Below are 19,844 nucleotides of genomic sequence, written 5' to 3'. Positions count from 1 at the left end.
TCTCATTAAGCTGTGGTGCTAAATGTACTATCTGGCTTCTTTGAAACTTCTCCTCCCACTTCCCAGAGTCTTCCCGAGTGTAAAGGTCATGAGACTGATGCTCAGTGTCTGACCTGCAGTGGGACTCCACAGTGGGATCTCATCAAGCGGCACAGACTTGGATGTCCTGTAGTACTGACATCTGTCCTTCACAGACAGAGACAGCAGGAAATCTGAGAAAGAAAATGAAAAGGAGAACATGCAGCAGACAACTCATTAGATAGATAGAAAAGTAGATTTGCACCATTTGTCTCAGACTGAAGAAATACAAATATGGTACTTTTGTATTCCAGCCTGATGGAAAATTAGCTCATGGCTAAACCCCTAATGAACAATCTAAATCCAGCACAAAACTAATGTTGTGATTTATGACCATAGTAATAAACTGCACTTTTGCGTTCAGACAGTTACTCCAGCTCATTAGTTCCAATCCATATTGATAGATTTTAAACCCCCCAAAACTTTTTTTTCTCTGGCTAAAAACTCCACCGGAATGTAACCAATTTCATCATATTTTGTATTATTATTTCTGCCAAGAAAGTTAGATGATCACTCATGCCTGTCTATCGGCAGTATTACACAAACCCTTCCTCATCTATTTTCATGAAGATTCTGGAGAAAATCCTTACAGGGACTTTGGCCAGAACTGTTTTCCAGTTTGACTTTACAGAGGCTGACAAAATTGTAAAACTCAAATAAACTCATTAAAAAAACAAAATAATATCAATATATTGTAACATCAAGTGACTATTTAGCACTAACTCTTCACTACCATGTCAGTTTAAACTAACTAGCAACAACTGGCACAAAGACGGAAAACATAGGGCATAATGTGTGGCTTGTTTGTGATTTAATGATTGTGGAACCTGTAGCAGAGTAGACTCTTGGCCTTGGTGGAAGTCTGCCATCTCTGAATGTACTCTGCCCAGCCACAAAAAAAGTCACACAAAATGTTCTGTTGGACCACTTTTAGGTTTGATTACACTCTTTCACAAACCCATTGAGCCTGATAAATCCTGACATTGTTGTCTTTGAATATGTCCACAGCATCAGGGAAGAAGAAAATCCACTGATGTTCAATCCTGGTCATTCAATATATTCAGGTTCAGCTGACCTCATTTTATTGACATATCAGACTGCTGAACCCAGACCTGATCAACTCAGACAACCTCAAATCTGACACAACACTGCCTCCACAGGCTTGTACTGTAGGCATGATGGGTAACGGCTTAATCCACCTCTCTTCTCACCCTGTTGCATCCATCCCTCTGGAACAGGGTCAATCTGGGCTCATCAGACCACATGACTTTTTTTTCCATTAAAACAGTCCAATTTTTATACTCCATATCAAACTGATGGTTGTTTATGAAATGAGAAGCTACTCACTGCATCAGTTCAGGTTAAAAGAATGTGTTACAGCTGAAGCATATTGATCACTTCAGTAATTATCCAATGGGAGGCTCTTACCTGGTGACTTTTTTTTTTTTGGCCAGGTATTCTACCATCATTAAGTCAATATTTAGTAAATTTAGTTGAATAAATTAATTTGTTGGGCAAAGAAGACAATTTTCTCTTGGCTATCAGTTCTCCCTTCTTTATTTTTGCATTTTTCTTTGTTAATTTTCCAATAGATAGTAAAGCAAAACACATCTATGGATGTGCAAATATTTGTTTGCAAAGTGAAAAAATTACACAGAAGACAATAAGGAATCAAGGGTGTCTCTGAGTCTTGATAAAGTTGTTTTGATTACAAAGGTAAATGCAATTTTTTTTTTTTTTTTTCAGTTCCAGATGCCTGTTACTAATTGTTTTGTGCCTGTGTAGATCCACTGTAATCTGTAAGTAGTAAGGGACAAGTAAGAATTATAAACTGAGGCATAATATTATTAAAATTGCACCAGTTTTACTTAAGAAATGTCAGGTTGTTCATGGTTGTTCAGATTATTAACATTTTTTGTGAAAGGATAATTTGCTAATGTAAACATTTTGCTACCGTAATTTTACTTTTTAGCACTAAAACTTTTGGAGTTACCATTATTTATGTTATTATGCAAATATTTTACTGGTCTGGCCCACTTGAGATCATATTGGGCTGTATATGGCCCCTGAACTAAAATGAGTGTGATACCCCCTGGTCTACATGGATTTACCCAATAACATGATGAGTTGAAAAAATAGTGGCTACATCAGGGGTGTCAAACATATGGCCCACGGGCAAAAACCAGCCCACCAAAGGGTCCAATCCTGCCCACGAGATGAATTTAAGCTAACGGTCAAGGATGTTTTAAGTTGTTTTAGTTAAAAGGCCACATACAGTCAAATATGATCTCGAGTAAAATAATAACATAATAACCTTTACGTAATGACAAATCCAAATTTTCTTCTTGGTTTAATGTGGAAAAAAGTGAAATTACATCCTGATATATCTTGAGAAAAAGAAGAGCAATTTTAACAATATTACACCTGTTACTAAATGTTTTATGCATTTGTACATCCACTGTGATCTGTAAGTTGTGTTAATAATAGGCTGAGACATAATATTCTTGAAATTGCACTTATTTTACTTAAGAAATTTCAGTTGTACATGGTTATTCAGGTTATTCACATTTTCATGATGTAATTTTACATTTTCACACTAAAACAAATAGAACAATTTGGATTCTTAATTATAGGTTATTATGCTTATTATTTTACTGGCCCAGTCCGCTTGAGGTCAGATTGGGCTGTAAGTAGGCCTTGAACTAAAATGAGTCTGACACCCTGGTAAACATGTTTTTATTCAATAACATGATGAGCTGGGGGGGAAGAAGAAAAAAATAGCGGCTACATCACTGTGACCAATGTGTGGACAGGTGTTGTTTTTGGTGAGGTGCAAGTAGGTTTTCCTCTCAATCAAGTCTCCATGTATTGACAAATCACTCTTTGAATATGAAAATCACATCTTGTAGGGTCTTAGATGGTCAGTCTCACCCTTGGTCTCCTTCCAGTCTCCCTCAGCGGAGTTCAGGTTAACTTTGCGGGCCATGGCGGCCAGTGTCCCGGTGTGGAGACACTGAACTAGGGCGGCTGTGCTCACTCCGAGGGCGGCACCGAGGGCAACTCTGCCCAGCCAGCCTGTCCTCCTGCGGTGTGTGGAGGGACTGCTCACCGGGCTGGACTTCCAAAATGCTGCTGCTGCTGTTGTTGAAAACTTCGCTCGGTGTTCAGCGTTAATATGGCCGCGGATGAGACCTGTTGCTGGTGTCCTTCCCGGCTGGGGGGCTCCGGGACATAGGATGTATTTGAACCTGACACCGGTTCTCTGGACACGGAACAGAGGGCCAGGGATGCACGGGAGGGCTCTCAAATGTGAAAATAGAGCTGATATTTGCAGTGCCATGCCGGGGAAACACCGAGGGGGATAGCGTTTCGTGTTACTGACGCCCCACAGAGGTTAATGTCAGTCAATAAGTGATTAGGTTTCGTTTTCAGTACCTTACTCTTAGCAGTGACAGCTACTCAGTGCTCATGTGCCATATTTGTTTTGGACGTTAACGTGGGGAATGTACCATGTAGAGGGGTGTTAACTAGTAAAAAAAAAAAAAAAAAAAGCAAAAATCTATTTAATGTGGTTTTCAGGGTAAAATGTTCACTTTTTTTTTTACAACTATGTGTAATAAATTGGTAATAAAATTTGCCAATGGTTATCCTGTAGGAATTTTACATACAGAATATAAGGATATTTGCAATGAAATGGTATAGCCGAAGTCGACCACTCACCGTTGGCTTTAAGGATCGTCGGAAATATTAGGACTGGTCAACTAAGGTGCTAAATACAATACTTAATTTGTAGTATTTTCCCCACATATGCATTGCAAAAGTTGCCCTGTAGGACTACAAAAATATACACTAAAATAACAATAAAGGTGAAACCAAAGAAAGTAAACTTTTGATGACAGAAAGTAATATAGTAATTGAAATTCACGATATGTTTTTTTTTTTTTTTTTGGAAGGGGAAATATTGAATCTAAAGCCCTTCATTTTAGAGAGGGTATGCATCGAAGATATATTTGTTTAAATAACTTTTAATTGGATGTTCCAGCTCTCCTTCTTAACTGTTACTAAAAAAAAAAAAAAGAAAAAAAAAAGTCTGGCTCTTCAACGCCTCTCTAGCGGATTGTAGCTCTGAATGACAAATAATAAAATATAAATAATAATGAGATTCAGACAACACTATTAATGGTGGGTTTATTTGCATCACGGTTTATGCATAATATGAGATGCTTTTATAGAAACTGTAGAAGAAACCACCTCCACTTTGTGTTTTCATTTTAACCAATTTAGCATAAGTCTAGTATAGATCATTAAACTTGCTGTTATTTCAAAGATACTAATTAAGTGGCTGCCCCGGTTAATTCTTTATACATATGTTAAAACCAAGAAAAGCTGTTTTGAAATTGTTTAGTTTTTTTCATACCCAGTAAACTACCCGCACCCTAAAATTATTCACTGCAGATGTTTCATAATCCATAAAATGATTAATCTTGTTTGTATCAGAAGAGAGTACTAAAGAAAGCATATCACTAATAAGGGTGTTGTCTGTATATTCAGTATCTCATATCTTTTTTCCTACATTCTCTGACATTCACATAGGCATAGACACCCTCATATATTGCCTAATAAGCATCACTCAGCCTGTCAGTCAGAAGTTGAACCCTTTCACATTTCCGCCTGGCGGAAACTGACAAAAAAGGAACAACCCTGTCTTGACAGAAGTAACACAAGCAGCATCGTCACAGCTACACAGATCACAACCTGCCCCGCGTGAGAGAGGCGAAACTGCTTCACATTTTGACAGAAAGTCTGGGGAAGCTCTTCGTAGATCTGACAGAGGTACAGGGGTCCTCCAGGTTCTACTTTTCACAATCTTGGACATAGGAGACTGACGGTACTGCTTTTCAAAGTGTGTCTTTTTTTTGTGTGACATCATTAGAGAAAGAGGGAAACCATAACATCAGGGAGAAATTAACACTAAGGCATGTGCATTTTTAGTTCTGTATTAAACATACACATCTGTGATCATTTATGAAGTCAAATGACTTCAAACTATCATGTAAGAAATATTTCAGAATGTATATTTAAACATGTAAAACATCTACCCTCATAGTTGAGGCCTCTAAAAGAGAGTAAGGCGCAGACATGTCATCGATCTGTCATTGTATTTTCATCTAACTGATAAAACTCTCATATACGTGACTGAAAATGCAAATATATAAAGTAAACGTTTACAAACTGAATGCCTTTTAGATGAACCAGCACACATTTTCACACATCACACATTTTCACTTAGTAACTATTGATACTGAACGAACACTTCACCTTGGGTGGATCAGAAAGCGGAAGTGTGCGTCCCTGGTGATAGTTTATGGCAGAAACAGGAAGTATTTGTCAGACTGGATGTGTTGCCAGAATAAACCCACTCATTCTATGTGTTGATGCCAGTGTTAGACAGCATCATGTGATACTGAACCCTGGGTGTGAGCAGTGTTTTTTTCTTGTTCTTATAGAATTTTGCTCTCTAAATTAATTTTCTATCATACCGCTGTAAGTGATACACACTGTTTTATTCCCCTGATAATGGAGAAATATTTGCATGTAGTAAAGATAATACTGTCTTTTTTTATTCTGGATTCTGAAACTTAACGTTGTAGCATTAGAGCATTTTGAAATATTTCTAGATGTGAGATGAGGTGCATTACACAGTGTACAGTATATGATAATGTTCCCTTCATGAGTAAAAAATTTGGTGTTATCTAAATATTCTTTTAGACATCTACATTAAGGGGATGAAGTTAAGTCAATAAACTAAATTAAACCATAGAGTAAACCCACTTTAGTAATGGATAGTTCAGTATTTTTTATCTGTGACTGTTAATGTATTTTCTCTTAAAAACACTAAAATGCCCTTGTCATACAAAAGATCTGTTACTGAATATATTCACTATCAAATTATGTATCATGAAATATAATGAAGTGTTACTGACTTTATAATTTCATAAAGTGTTATTTATACTAGATTCATAAATCTTACAATATAATTTATAAAGTGGATGAATTCTAATGTCCAGAAAGTATTTTGAAGCTGAACTGGAGCTCAGAGACACACTTTTCTTTTGACTGAAACCAATTCTCTCATTAATTCATAGAATTTCAACCTTTGACCCAATACTGTATCTTAAAAACTTAAGCCAACTAATATGCTTGACTTACATTTTCTTTATTAGAGGCCTTACTTTCTTAAAGTTTCATCACTTTTATTGTGAAAGCATTTTTCCTGTAGACCAGTATAAGCTCTATCTCTCTTGCTGTCTCCTGCTTTATTCTTTTTTTGGTATTGTCAGTTTCCTCTAAATGTCTTCTCTGTCTTGTAGTATGGCGGCGTGGGACCTGTCAGTCACTGTGGTGGACCTGGGGCCTGATGCCCCACCTGTCACCCTCAGTGTGACCTCTGACCTCCATGTGGGAGGGGTCATCCTCAAGCTGGTGGAGAAGACACGTGGGTCACAGTCTGTCTTTCTGTGTCTGTTTGCATTAGACTTTTCTTAGTTTCACTGCACTGACCTGAACAGCTTCATGGATCCTGTTTGGCCGGACTAAATTGTTGTAAATGCCATGTGCTTGAGGGTTACCTTTTATACATTTTATACAAAGTAATAGCTAAATTATCTTCAGCATGTGCAGTGAAACACCCATTAATTCTATTATTGATTCCTCCTACACATTTAATTGATTCAGACAGCTTCAAAATTGAATTCAGACTTTTACAAGCACAAAACACGCAAATAAACCCAACAATGTTCCCTTTTAAAGGTTTCTATCCGTGGTGGTGTGTATCACATCACTCTTGTGTGAAGATTCTTTCGGAGACAATGTACACAGGTGTTTTTACAATTACAATACAATCTGTATAAAATCCTTAGACTTTTTGAGCCAAACAAGGAAAAAACCTCCACCATCCAGTCACATTTCAATTTGCATCCATGTCTGATTGAGACTCTTGTAAAACAGTAGAGACTCTGGAGGGATTTAATTAAAGGTATAAAGTGTATTTTTGGTTGTTTTATGTCATAAGGGAGTGTTTTTCAACCTTGGGGTCATGACCCCACGTGGGGTTGCCTGGAATTCAAATGGGGTCGCCTGAAATTTCTAGTCATTAATAAAATGAATAAAAAAACTTACTAATAAAAAAAAATATGGTGAGTTCAGAGACAATCACAATACATAAAAGACATGACTAACTCTGAAGCTGAAACTGAAGCACTGTGGTACTGTTTATCTTTCAAATGTTCATTGTGGTCGGTTTAAGATGCCGCAGCTCTTTCATAATTCATAGTTTGAGTTATTGTTTGTTCAGTACTAATTGTCAGCCTTGTAAATCCAAGCTGGACTGACTGTACAAATCCCGACCAAGGAAAATAAAGTTCTCATTTTGTGCAGTAATCTACACCTAGCTTTTCTGCCTCTCTTCATAATAATATACATTATATAGCCTAAATGTAATCTAAAATTAACATTTATTTGCAACATAGTATAGCAAACTATTACATGATGAAAAACAAATTAATTTTAGCAAAAAAAAAAAAAAAGTCTCCATTTTGAACGTCTGGGGTTGCCAGAAATTTGTGATGTTAAAATGGGGTCATGAGCTAAATAAGGTTGGGAACCACTGTCATAAGGTATCACTTGACATGCATGAAATATGTTATCTTTACATACAGAGAACTGATGAGGAGTTCTGTCACAAGATCACTTGAAGCTGAATACCAGGAAAATGTATGAATTTATGTTGTTCTCACTGCCAACAGAGAAGAGAGATGAAGAGAGTGGAAAAATGTGTTTAAAATGTATTGTATAGACAGAGGTAAGAAGTAGCAACGTACAGCTATTTCGCTAGTATGCTTGAGTAGAATTTTCAGGATGAGACAATAACATGTGAAAGAGACATCTGTTCATATCACAGGACAAACATAATAAGACTGAAATGATGTGACAGAGATGTCAAGACAAACATGAAGAGAAAGACACTGGACTGGAGGGAAAAGGCATCATAATTGTTGAGTTCTGATGCTGATACTGAAAACTGCTCAGCATATTAGAGCAGAGTTAATATTTTTAACGTTTAATATAGGCTGATATTTTAAATTTTATTTGGAGTTTACATGGTTTAATATACTGCACATTTTATATATATGGATGGTTCAGGTAGGTATGTTTGGGGCCAGTTTCTTAATTTTATACTTTGAACATATGTCAAGTTGAAACAGTATTTCTACTTTCATCAGTGTTGTTTTAAATATATATCTGTACTTCTCCTGTGGTAAAGAAAGTGTGGATCTGTTTGCACCAGAGGTGAAGAAAATGAATATCTCATCACTCTGTAACACTGTCTTTTTTGTGTCATTATCCATTAACAACCCATCATGTGACAGTCGTTTTCTGTCATTTACAGAAATTAAACGTGACTGGTCAGACCATGCACTGTGGTGGGAACAGAAGCAGAAGTGGCTGCTCCGAACAGCCTGGACTCTGGAGAAATATGAGATCCACGCTGATGCGCGGCTGCTCTTCATACCTCAACATAAACCCCTGAGGCTGGGTCTGCCCAACGGCATCACCCTCAGGCTCCTCGCCTCCTTCTCTAGCCCCGTTTTCCAGACCGTGATGGGCATCTGCAGAATGCTCAGTGAGTCTCATTCTTCTTTAATTTTAATTTTACTTTTTTTTTTTTTTTTTACTGCTCCTTGAAAAGATCCTTCATTAGAGCAACATATTATTAATGATAAAAAGACATTAACTGCAGGGAAAACTATCCCCAACAAGCAAAATATTTTCCGGTATCTTCCCCTATTCTTGCTTTCCTTCCCAGTCTCTTCCTGATTGTAAATAGTCACTCTATAATTCTGCACACAAGCTAATTATTCTTCAGGATGTATAAAATCTTCTCATTAATATGTTGCAGTCTAATTGGCTATAATAACACACACAAACACACACACACACACACACACACACACAAACACACACACACACACACACACACACACACACACACTGCCGGAAAACAAGATTTCACCATCTGCTTCATGCTTTCATTTAGTCTAATTATGGCACTTTGTGGTCTCAATTCCTCACTAGAAATCCCCAGGAGGTGACAGCAGACTGGAAAGGCTTCAAAAAGCAGCAGGCAGAATGGAAATGATGAAATCTGTCAGTAGAAAAGCAGCTTATAAGGAGTAAAGATCCACATTTATCAAAGTTACAATGCAGCAGGTGATGCCAAATTGAGGAGGAGGAAGAGCAGATATGTGATGCAGATATACAGTTTAACACTTAATTTAAAAGGAGCAATGAAACACAGTCTCTTGTGTTCCACTTTAGAAACCGAAACAGTACTTTTTTTGAATATTTATTTCTTTATTGATTATTTTATATGAATTCATTATATATATTTAATAGATTTTAAGGTTTTCTGTGTATCAGTGAAGCCCAGTGCCAGCTTTAAAGCACAGAAAACTGTCACTCCTGTGGATCTTTTTGGTAGTTCCTCTCAGTTCAACTGGACTGGTTTAGCTCTGGTTTAGTGTCTCATCCAAGAGACTTCTTCACTTCTGAAGTTTAGAACTGAAGAAGTCTCTTGGAATGTCTAAACTAGTCTAGCTGAACCGAGAAGAACTACCAAGAAGAACGATGACCTGGGAAAATGAGAACCTACAGACACTCCTGTGGATATGAGATCTTTTCCAGCTTACATTACTGAAAGGGTTTAGTGCATCTTTAGGTCAGGTAAGTGGGTAGACACTTACATCTTATCAGTCATTCCTCAACTGATTGGTTTTTAAAATTCTTAATAGAAAAGACTAAATAGATAAAAGGTGAATTAATCTTGATAAGATATGATCACACAACCTTCTCATCCAGTGTCAGACTCACTACTGGTGCAGCAAAGAGTCAACACAATACTTGAGTTGTGGTCCTTAAATCATCTGGACATGAATTTATCTCACAAAGTTTGTTCTAGTTTGGCCAAATGCATTACACATATATGTCAAGACATTTCATTAAGGTTCAGTACCTCTGCCAAGTGTAACAGCAGAGGATATGTTTTCATCGGGGTTTGTCTGTCTGTTTGTCTGTTAGCAAGAAAACTCAAAAAGTCATGGACAGATTTTCATGAAATTTTCAAGAAATGTTGATACTGGCACAAGGAACAAATGATTCAATTTTGGTGGTGATCGTTGGTGGTGGTGGGGGGGCTGATCTGCCTTGGTGGAGGTCTGCGCTCTCCGAGTGCTTTTCTAGTTATTATTTATTTTATTAATTCATCATAAATAATCAATTTCATCATCAGTGTTACAGAACAATGTCTCATATTTGACTTTATAAATGTAATAAAAGGCTATGCCATATATTACAGAATTTGGGCTCTTAAACATAATGATATGACTTGAACACACACAACTGATCTGGAGTCAGACATGCAACCATTCCACCACAGAGTCTGTGAAACAATATTAACTGCACTATGAAATGTGCCATGAACATCTTTACTGGTACCTGATTCTAGGTAGTAAAAAGCACTTTTTAGATCTGGATGAATATTTACTTTATAATACTGTTTCTTACATTTGGTTCTTTATCCATATTGATCCATATGCATACACAGACACTACAAGGTGCCTTTAAAACAGAAAAAGCATACCAGCAGTAACTTTTAAGAACCAACTCAGTAAATCAAATTTAGATAGACGTAAACGTTTATTTGTAATGCCAAAAAAGCATTTTTAGTTGAATTGAATAAATAGAGGACAATGTTGGGTGTCACTTAGGAGCTGCAAGAGCTGATCAGACAGTCTGATGGGACGTGATCAAGGATATATTTTCCTTATTATTGCTTTTTTAAACATTACGACAGTTGCTGAGATTGATTTAAAGGATTTTCAAGCAGTCTACCACATTATTAGAAAGAAACAAACAATTTGGCTCTGACGTGATTTGAACACGCAACCTTCTGATGTGGAGTCAGACGCACTACCGTTGCGGTACAGAGTCTGATGAAACATTCAGGAGTCCCCTAAAAAACAAACACACAAACTGGTCAGCAAGCGTTTTTCAGAGTGCGAAATTTTCTTCATGACGTATGCTACCGCACTTTAACGCCGAATGCATATTACCGCTCCTAACATTTAGTTTCATCATTTTACAATAAACTATTAGACTTGTAAATTCTGAATAAATCATCCGTTGCGCTGAAAATAACTGGAGTGAGATGCGCTAAGTTTAAAATAGAAAAAGCCTCAACTACATCTCCATCATATAGCATTTTGTCTTGTATGCATAGCTACATATTGGTATGAGGACACCTTAACCTGGTTTGGAGCTTTTTAAATGGAGTCAACAGTGAGTAATAGGTGGACTATGAAAACAGTGGAATAATAATGTGCCTCCTAATAAACTAAAGACTGCTCTAAAATGTTTAATACATTTTGAACCACTAATCTTTTCAGAAGCCTACAAATAATTCAGGTAAAATGCAGTTTCTCAGCTTTTTAGTGGCATCAGATGTATTTATTTATTTATTTATTGACATTCAGAGGCTCCGTAGTGAACATGGAAACACCATCATCTTCTGCAACATTGACTCGCCAATAAAATAAAATAATTTTGTTTTAAACACTTGTTTTTATGTGAGTTAATGATATATTTTGCTGGAAAAAGTCTTCAGTTTTCTCTATTTTGATATAATAATAAATAATAAAATAATGATAATAAACATTGAAATTTTATGAACATCTACATGATCACCAAATTAAATATAGGAAAATGATAGATTTTTTTTTCCTGAAAAATGCAAAACATAGGACAATATTGTGAAAATTGATGATAAATCACGAAGGAAAGGTTAAATGTAGAGATTAAGGTTAAACATGAAAGTCACCACATAAATAGTTCTAGATCTTTAAGTGTTAACCAGCTGTACTTTTCTGACTCTCAGTAGTACTAGAGCCATGGTATGTTTAATGAAGGTAATGAGTTTAGAATCCCCTGCTCTGTTAACTCCACAGACATTCGTCACCCAGAGGAACTTTCCCTCCTCCGTCCAGTTGAAGAGAAAAAGAAGAAGAAAGATAAAGATTCTGCAGAGGAGATCTACGACCTGACTGAGGTGCCCCTCTCCTCAGGTACAACCATTACTCCTCATCCACACATGCAAATGTCTCAGAAAAATTCAAGGATGGGAATTATTTAGAAATATCTAAAAGTCTTTAAACATGATCAAAGATTTCACAACTTCTGAAGAGATCAGTATTTTGCTCTCCAAAATAATTCAAAGGTATTGGTAGAAATTCTAGAAGAAAAACAGTTTAGGATGACACTGCATTGAAAAATAGTCACTTTTCCAATGCTGCTGAAATCGAAATCTCACCTAAAACCTGAACAATGCTTCTGCTTTTTGTGCAGCATCCCGTCCCTGTTTGTATAATGGGATGCCAGCTCACTTTGCTGACTCACCCCAGATGGAGGCCATCTACAAAATGCTGTCAATCACCCAGCCTCCCCCTGCTCCTGAGGTCATAGCCAAGCAGTACCGGCCCGCCAGCGTGGTGGACAAAGCCCACATTAATGGCAGGTATGTCTGCACACATATGAGTAAAATATGCTCCTGTTGTAACCATTTAGGGAAAAAAACACATCCCTGATAAAAATGGATGATTCATCACAGCCTTCAGTCTTTTGATTGACATCTGGCTCTGTAAGTCTGATGAAAAGGGCAGAGTAAACCTTCCAGAGAAAATGGTTTCCTACTCTCTCAACTTGAAAAACCATCAGGTGCATTTGTCTTAGAATTAATGAAAAACGTATATATGCTGTAAATCTAATATGAATGCATGTGCAACGTGTAAACATAAGCTTTTAGAAATGACCACATTAACATATCTCCCTCCTATGCAGGTGGTTGGACTCATCCCGTTGTCTCATGCAGCAAGGCATTCAAGAAAATGACCGTGTCTGGCTCCGCTTCAAATACTTTGCCTTCTATGATATCGAGCCCAAGGTGTGTGTACATGTTGTTCTTATAGCGGATGTATTACTGTGTATCTCTGAGTTGACTGATGTCTTTTCTTCCAATCCCTCTGTGGTTATGCAGTACGATGTAGTACGTCTGGCACAGCTGTATGAGCAGGCTCGATGGGCCATCCTGCTGGAGGACATCGACTGCACTGAGGAGGAGATGATGCTGTTTGGAGCTCTACAGGTAGAATAGACTACTGCAGAAGAATACATACATGTAATAGCAGCAAAATCTGATGTTACATTTTGACTTACTTTTTAAGATGAGAGTCACCAATTGGAAGTTTGTTAAGTGTATGGATAATGACAGTAAAAAAAACCTCTTATCTCTTATGTCTTAAACACAGTAATAAGTGAACATTTTCCTTATAAAAATTCTCCTCGTTTCTGGTTCAAAAATCCAGATGAAACTGGCAGTAGTAGCACACTTTCAGGGTGGTTTTCTCCCTGTTGACCTAAAACTACTTGACCATGTTTATTTATGCTGGTCTCTGCTCTTTCATGTTCACACTCATGTAGTACCACATCAGTAAAGTGTCCCAGTCGGAGCCCCAGCTGATGAGCACCAGTGCAGCCATGGATGACCTGGACTCAGCCTTGCAGTCCCTTGAAGTCAAGCTGGAGGGAGAGAGCAGCTCTGCATCTGAGATGCTGGTCAGAACTGCTGGATGTGTTATTCACTGAGAGTTAAACCTCTGTCACATTAATCCTGAAGGGGGAAAGAGTATCATTAACTGAGTGTGTTAATGTTTAAAACCTATTAGTTCTTACTGGAAATGTCTAAAATTAGTAACAATTTTAGATCATGTTTTTTTACTTCCTCAAATGCAAATTATTTGGTGCTTTCCCTGTTAGGACTGAAATTACAATGCAAAACAGCAAAGGAAATACACATTTTCTTTTTTCATTTACACAAGGAAAAACATGTCCTCACTGATAATAAGTTTTGTCTTTCATACAGGAAAACATGACAGCTCCAGAACTGAATGACTATCTAAAGATATTCAGGTAATTTCACTTCCCAACCATTAACTCTTCCCAGTTAGAATAGAATAGAATAGAATAGAATAGAATAGAATAGAATAGAATAGAATAGAATAGAATAGAATAGAATAGAATAGAATAGAATAGAATAAACTTTATTTGCCATTTGCACAGATACATAGCAGTACAGGCGCATTGAAATTCTTGTGCGTTTCCCTGAGTCAGAAAAAAAAAGGTTACACCTGAAATTGTTTTAGATCTAAATACCATGATGAGATATCACCATTTCCTATTCAGCTTGTTTCTACTCTACATGTCTGATCTCTTACACCAAAATAAAACAAAGAATATGTAAATCAAGAATTAACAACCTGTAACTGTTCTATTTTCTAAAGAACAAGAACTGGCAATGGTGGATCTACTCAGCACAAACCAACAACTAAGCAATGTGACTGTTTGTTTTAGGCCCAAAAGACTGACTCTGAAGGGATATAAACAGTACTGGTTCAAGTTCCAGGATACTTCCATCTCTTACTTCAAGAGCAAAGAGGAGAGCATTGGAGAACCTATTCAACAGATCAATCTCAAAGGTGCAGTATTTATTGTTGGAATTTTATATTTCCTCTGTCTTACCTGATTTATCTCCACTCAGAATTAGGATTTTTTTTAAGTATCTGAACAGTAGAGTATAATTCAGAAGTTTTTACTACCTATTTCTCATATTAGCAAAAAAGTTACTGTACACACTACAGTACAAATCTTTAGCTTCATTTTTCACTTCATTAGCATTTTTATACACTTCGATGCACATGAACAGATTCACCACAAGTTGAAGTCATCTATAAAAATAATATAATAAAGGTATATAAAAGCTGTTTTGTGTGTTTACACTGATAAGATTTAGTCTTTAGATAAAACAATACCAAACAAATGAAGCCTGTTTTTCCTCAGTACTCACTCGTATCTAAGCAATTTGATCTGTGTCATAAGAGTTTGGGAGTTTGGTACCCAACCCTATGAATCATCAGCTCACACCTATAATTTAGCAATCATTATATTAACGTTATTTGTGTCACAGATGAGAAATGACCACAGAGTATAATTAACTGTAAAGCATACTAAACAAATTTAGCACACACATACAAACCCACTGTTTCCTATTGTGGTAAAAACATACAAGGACTACTGTTCTCCTGTCTGTGAGGAAGTTAATGGGGTCATCGGTAATCCCACATCAGCTGTTTTCACCACTTGAATTTCAGCACAAGTGGGATGCTGTGATCAAAGAGGAAATGTACAAGTAAAAGGAATGCAGTATTAACACAAAATTACACTATGAATAGAGAAAGTTAACTGTAAAAGTGACTCAGTAGTTTGGAAGAGGACTGTCTAAATTGCATTTGGATGTGCAACACATAAAATAACATTCATTGCTTGGGTATTTGTCTTGCAAACAGGATGTGAGGTAGCCCCAGATGTTAATGTCACAGCAAGCAAGTTTCTTATTAGGCTCCTGATACCAGCACCAGAGGGCATGAATGAGGTCTACCTGCGCTGTGAAAATGTGAGCCACATATATACATGCTCTGTTTTCATTTGTGTGAGATCCATCCACCTCCTTGCATCTAAACACCTTGTTCTCCTCCTCTCTCTGTAGGAGCAGCAGTATGCTCAGTGGATGGCTGGATGTCGACTGGCCTCCAAAGGAAAGAGTCTGGCAGACAACAGTTTCCAGAGTGAGATCCAGAGCATCCGATCCTTCCTGGCAATGCAGAAGACCAATGCTGGTTCCCATGGCAACGCACATGCTGCAGATGAAAGCATCAACACTCACAGCCTTGTGTCTCCACGTTACCATAAGAAGTACAAAGCCAAACAGGTACGCAGTGAAAAAAGTATTCAGGTTGTTTGCTTAAATAAAAGTTCTAATACTTCACTGTGAGTAAACCTTATTGAAAGAGGTTATATGTAGTATTGATCTTCCAAATTATCAATGTCAGAGGGAAGTCATGTACCAGAACATTCTCATGGCTACCAATATTTTTCAACTCATAAAAAATATCTCATTTTCACACACTGAACACATCTCCATTGAACATTTTTTACATACATTTTTAAGCTTAGATTCATTGTAGTTGAGTATTGGAGTCTTGGTCAACACCAGACTTTCATTTAATGATCCGACTTATTCTTTAAGACATTTAGCCATGGTCCAAATCACCATCTGATAATTATTTTTCTGGAAATCAGAGTATTTTTTATAGCAATTTAAACCGTTCTACAGATGCAGACCTTTTACTGCTGACAGCAAAATGTAATTCTGTGACCTTTCATGCTGCGCTCTCTTCCAGCTGACCCCACGTATCCTTGATGCATACCAGAATGTGGCTCAGCTCTCACTGACAGATGCAGTGATGCGCTTTCTGCAAATCTGGCAAGCACTGCCTGACTTTGGCCTTTCATATGTTGTTGTCAGGTAAAGTTTAATTAGAAGTTTTTAACTAAGTTTTGAATGCCGTTACAGTTTTTTGTTTGTTTTTTTTTTTTACAACACAGGAAGTTACATAACCAGATGAGAGGATTTATAGTATTAGGGTTTTAATAAAGTACTGGTATCTTTTATTACTCATCAAAGTGTTAGAACTATTACATTTGTTCATGTTTTGAAGAAGTAGCCATATTTTAAATTGACAAAATGATTTTTTATGAAAAATCTTGTAAGGGAAGATGTTTTTCCCAACAGGTTCAAGGGTAGCCGAAAAGATGAAGTACTGGGAATTGCCCCCAACCGTCTGATCCGCATTGACCTGGGGGTGGGAGATGTGGTCAAGACCTGGCGTTACAACAACATGAAGCAATGGAACGTAAACTGGGACATACGACAGGTAAATACCAGGAGGAAACAGAGGAGTTTGTCTGAGTTTGTGTGACTAAAGTATTCAGTGATGACAACCACAGACTCATTGACCCAAGCTTAATCTTTTGAAGTTTTGGTTCAGAGACAAGTATCTTACCAAAACCTGTGATTTGAAGTCTTATTTATGCAAAAAATAAACCTAAAGAATATAGATTTTCAGTCAGGGCCTTTGTATAGACAAGCGAATACAACAAGGAAAGAGATCTCTGTCAGTAGACACATTGTCACCCCCAGACATTCCAATGCAGCATTCAGTGTCGAGTGTACACAGGTGTGTGTGGAGCTGAGGTGACAGTTGGTTTCAGCAGGAAGGAGGCTGCTGTTCTGGAGGGGTGAGAAGGGGACGTGAACGGGTGGGGGCCAGAGTCGGGACAGAGTCGATGCTGTTGAAATGCAAATTCAGCTTGTTTGCCCAGGCCTGATCTCCGCTGTGTGTCCATCCCTGTTTTTCGCATGGCCTGAAATGTGTTTCAGGCCTATCCGCACGATGTTTTCCAGGTGCAGCACCAGTTTCCTTCTACAGCTGTCTGTACACCTCCTGATGTTATATTTCAGCCCTCTGTTCTGTTGATGAAGGCCATCTTCTTATCATTCAGCAGGCCGTCAGATCAAGGGTCACCCAGGGCTTGTTGTTGGGAAAACACTGTACTGTCCTGGAAGGCACAGTGTTTTCCACACAGAAGTTTAAGTAGTCCGTAATGTAGTGGGTCAGACTGTTGATGTCCTCACCATGTGAGCTGCACAGTATGTCCCAGTCCCAGTCTGTTGTGTCAAAACAGTCTCTCAGCCACTCACTTACCTTCTCAGTCCAGATCTTCACAGTTTTCTTCTTTGGAGGCAGCATGTGCATCACTGGGGTGTAAACAGGAAGCAGATGGACAAGGTTGTGATAGTGGTCGAGAGGTGGGAGGTGTATGCATCATTAATTTTTTCATCCAGTGGCTCCAGTGTTTTATTGCCCTTTGTGTAGAAGTTGGCATACTGTGTGTGTGTGTGTGTGTGTGTGTGTGTGTGTGTGTTCGGGAGAGTGGTGCAGAGGGAGGCATGATTAAAGTCCCAGGAGATAATGACTAGGGCCTGAGGACGTTCCTGCATCTGCGGCTTAGTTAATAACAAGATATCAGTGCGTTGAAAGAGTTAATTCAAAAAACTAAAAAAACAAGTATAACATGGTTAAAAAAAGTCAAACAGTGCTGCAAGTGGAAATGACACAGCTACTGTGAGACAGTGACCTCATTAAGACTAGTCCTACAAAGAGGAGAGCCGTGATTAGGAGTGCAATTATATACAAATCCATAACATTAATGCTGTATTTCATCACTGTCTACATACTCCCTACTGCAATGAATGGTATTTTACCAAAAAAAAGCACTTCATCTTAAAAGAATCTAATTTCTGCTTTTCCTCCTCTTGTGTTTAAATTCCCTCCAGGTGGCCATTGAGTTTGAGGGGAACATCAACATTGCCTTCAGCTGTGTGACGGCCGACTGCAAAATTGTCCATGAGTTTATCGGAGGCTACATTTTCATGTCAACACGCAGTCGTGAGAAGAGTGACACGCTCAATGAGGAGCTCTTCCATAAACTTACTGGTGGCCATGAGGCTCTCTAACAACTGACATACAAACATATCTAGTTGTGTCATAGCTCATGTCAGACCTGTTTCAAATCATATGGGGTACAATATAAACTCACCCTTGGGAAACATCAGAAACAAACAGTACAACAAAGGATGTACATTTTAACTGTTAACCAGTTCGAATCCAGCCTTTGTTCACCATACACACCTTATTCCTAAACTACATTAAGCTGATGATTCGTTCAGATAGTTTGGGCTTCACCAGTTCTTTTTGTTAAATCAGCATATGTAGTAGCTCCAGTGGTCTAGTCCAGCATCAGCAGGCACTTCAATCAAACTCATGGAAATGTACTATAAAAACACCACTTGATTCAAAGAGCAAAGACAATTCTCATATTTCTTTTCTTTTTACTCTTTTTACTCTTTATGCTTTGTAGTGTCAAATATTGTGTTCAGTGTTGGTCAGGATCCAAGTCCTTGCTTTACTCAGAGCAGTATTTTTATCATGGTTAACACAACAACATTTGTGTACAGGCTACATTAAAACAGCCAAATTTATGATGCCAGAATCAGTATCAATGAGAATACAGTAAAATGTGCCAATATGAGACATTCACACTTAAACATATGGATAAACAAACAGTACAATAAATAGATCTATTCAGTTTTCATTCTCAGTTGTGTTCACTCCTTATTGTCATATCTTTGGGTGACAAATTCTATTGTTTTCTTGCACAGGAAGTTCTCAAACCAGTTATCTCCCCTCACATGCTGTGTATGTGTCTGTGTCCATATCTGACAAAAACTGTTAAGGCAGTCCGTTAAGTCAAACCACAATGTGTGTTTCTGCATCCTCTGTGTTCCCATATTTAGTCATGTGACAGACCACATGTAGGATGTGTGTTCAGTCCTCACTGCTTGTTGTTTAATCCACAGTGCACCTGTTTGTATTCAGTGTGCAGAAAAATATGCAATTTGATGAACTGAATGTCTCTGGAGACACTGTGTATTTAGTCCTAACAAAGCAATAAAATAAAGCAAACAAAGAGTAACACGTGCCAGCATGACCTGAAGGCCTTGGAGCCTCAGCAGCACAATGGTTAAAGTACAAAACCCAGCATCCAGTATCCAGTGTAACCTATCTAATAGAGGCAGAAACATTTCGGATTCAAAAACTGCAGATTTTTCAGGTCAATGTCAATACTGACTAATCATT

General features: G+C 37.7%; 2 protein-coding genes across 6 annotated transcripts in view; one reads left to right on the top strand and one right to left on the bottom strand.

Moving 5' to 3' along the window:
• macrod1 (mono-ADP ribosylhydrolase 1) overlaps positions 1-3,554 on the bottom strand; it is a 128,485-nt gene extending 124,931 nt beyond the window's left edge. For all 3 annotated transcript variants that reach the window (XM_030144822.1, XM_030144820.1, XM_030144821.1), the window contains exons 1-2: positions 3,010-3,554; positions 114-212 (exon numbers count right to left, since the gene is read on the bottom strand). In XM_030144822.1, the coding sequence (XP_030000682.1) occupies positions 114-212; positions 3,010-3,418 (508 nt within the window). In that variant the 5' untranslated portion in view covers positions 3,419-3,554. The remainder of the gene's footprint in view (positions 1-113; positions 213-3,009) is intronic.
• Positions 3,555-4,803: 1,249 nt separating this feature from the next.
• fermt3b (FERM domain containing kindlin 3b) lies at positions 4,804-19,305 on the top strand. Of its 3 annotated transcripts, none has more exons than XM_030145324.1 (15): positions 4,804-4,911; positions 6,450-6,574; positions 8,528-8,761; positions 12,141-12,257; positions 12,538-12,706; positions 13,030-13,132; positions 13,226-13,333; positions 13,669-13,803; positions 14,111-14,157; positions 14,599-14,723; positions 15,591-15,697; positions 15,791-16,012; positions 16,485-16,609; positions 16,877-17,018; positions 18,482-19,305. In XM_030145324.1, exons 2-15 carry the CDS (start codon positions 6,451-6,453, stop codon positions 18,659-18,661), a joined length of 1,938 nt encoding a protein of 645 aa, XP_030001184.1. In that variant the 5' UTR covers positions 4,804-4,911; position 6,450; the 3' UTR covers positions 18,662-19,305. The 3 variants fall into 3 exon arrangements, with proteins under 3 accessions (XP_030001184.1, XP_030001183.1, XP_030001181.1); XM_030145323.1 differs by having other exon boundaries at positions 4,807-4,966; XM_030145321.1 differs by having other exon boundaries at positions 4,807-4,966; positions 6,420-6,574.
• Positions 19,306-19,844: the final 539 nt, after the last annotated feature.

Source organism: Sphaeramia orbicularis, chromosome 10, assembly GCF_902148855.1.
Source record: "Sphaeramia orbicularis chromosome 10, fSphaOr1.1, whole genome shotgun sequence".
NCBI classification, from domain to species: Eukaryota; Metazoa; Chordata; class Actinopteri; order Kurtiformes; family Apogonidae; genus Sphaeramia; species Sphaeramia orbicularis.
This window is presented reverse-complemented; position numbering and strand designations above follow the sequence as displayed.

Bases quoted from the DNA above. Each gene is read 5' to 3' on its own strand.
- fermt3b (XM_030145321.1), top strand. From the start codon at position 6,430: ATGTCTTCTCTGTCTTGTAGTATGGCGGCGTGGGACCTGTCAGTCACT. The intron at 8,762-12,140 runs GTGAGTCTCATT...TTAACTCCACAG, and splicing joins GGGCATCTGCAGAATGCTCA to ACATTCGTCACCCAGAGGAA. The intron at 14,158-14,598 runs GTAATTTCACTT...TGTTTGTTTTAG, and splicing joins GACTATCTAAAGATATTCAG to GCCCAAAAGACTGACTCTGA.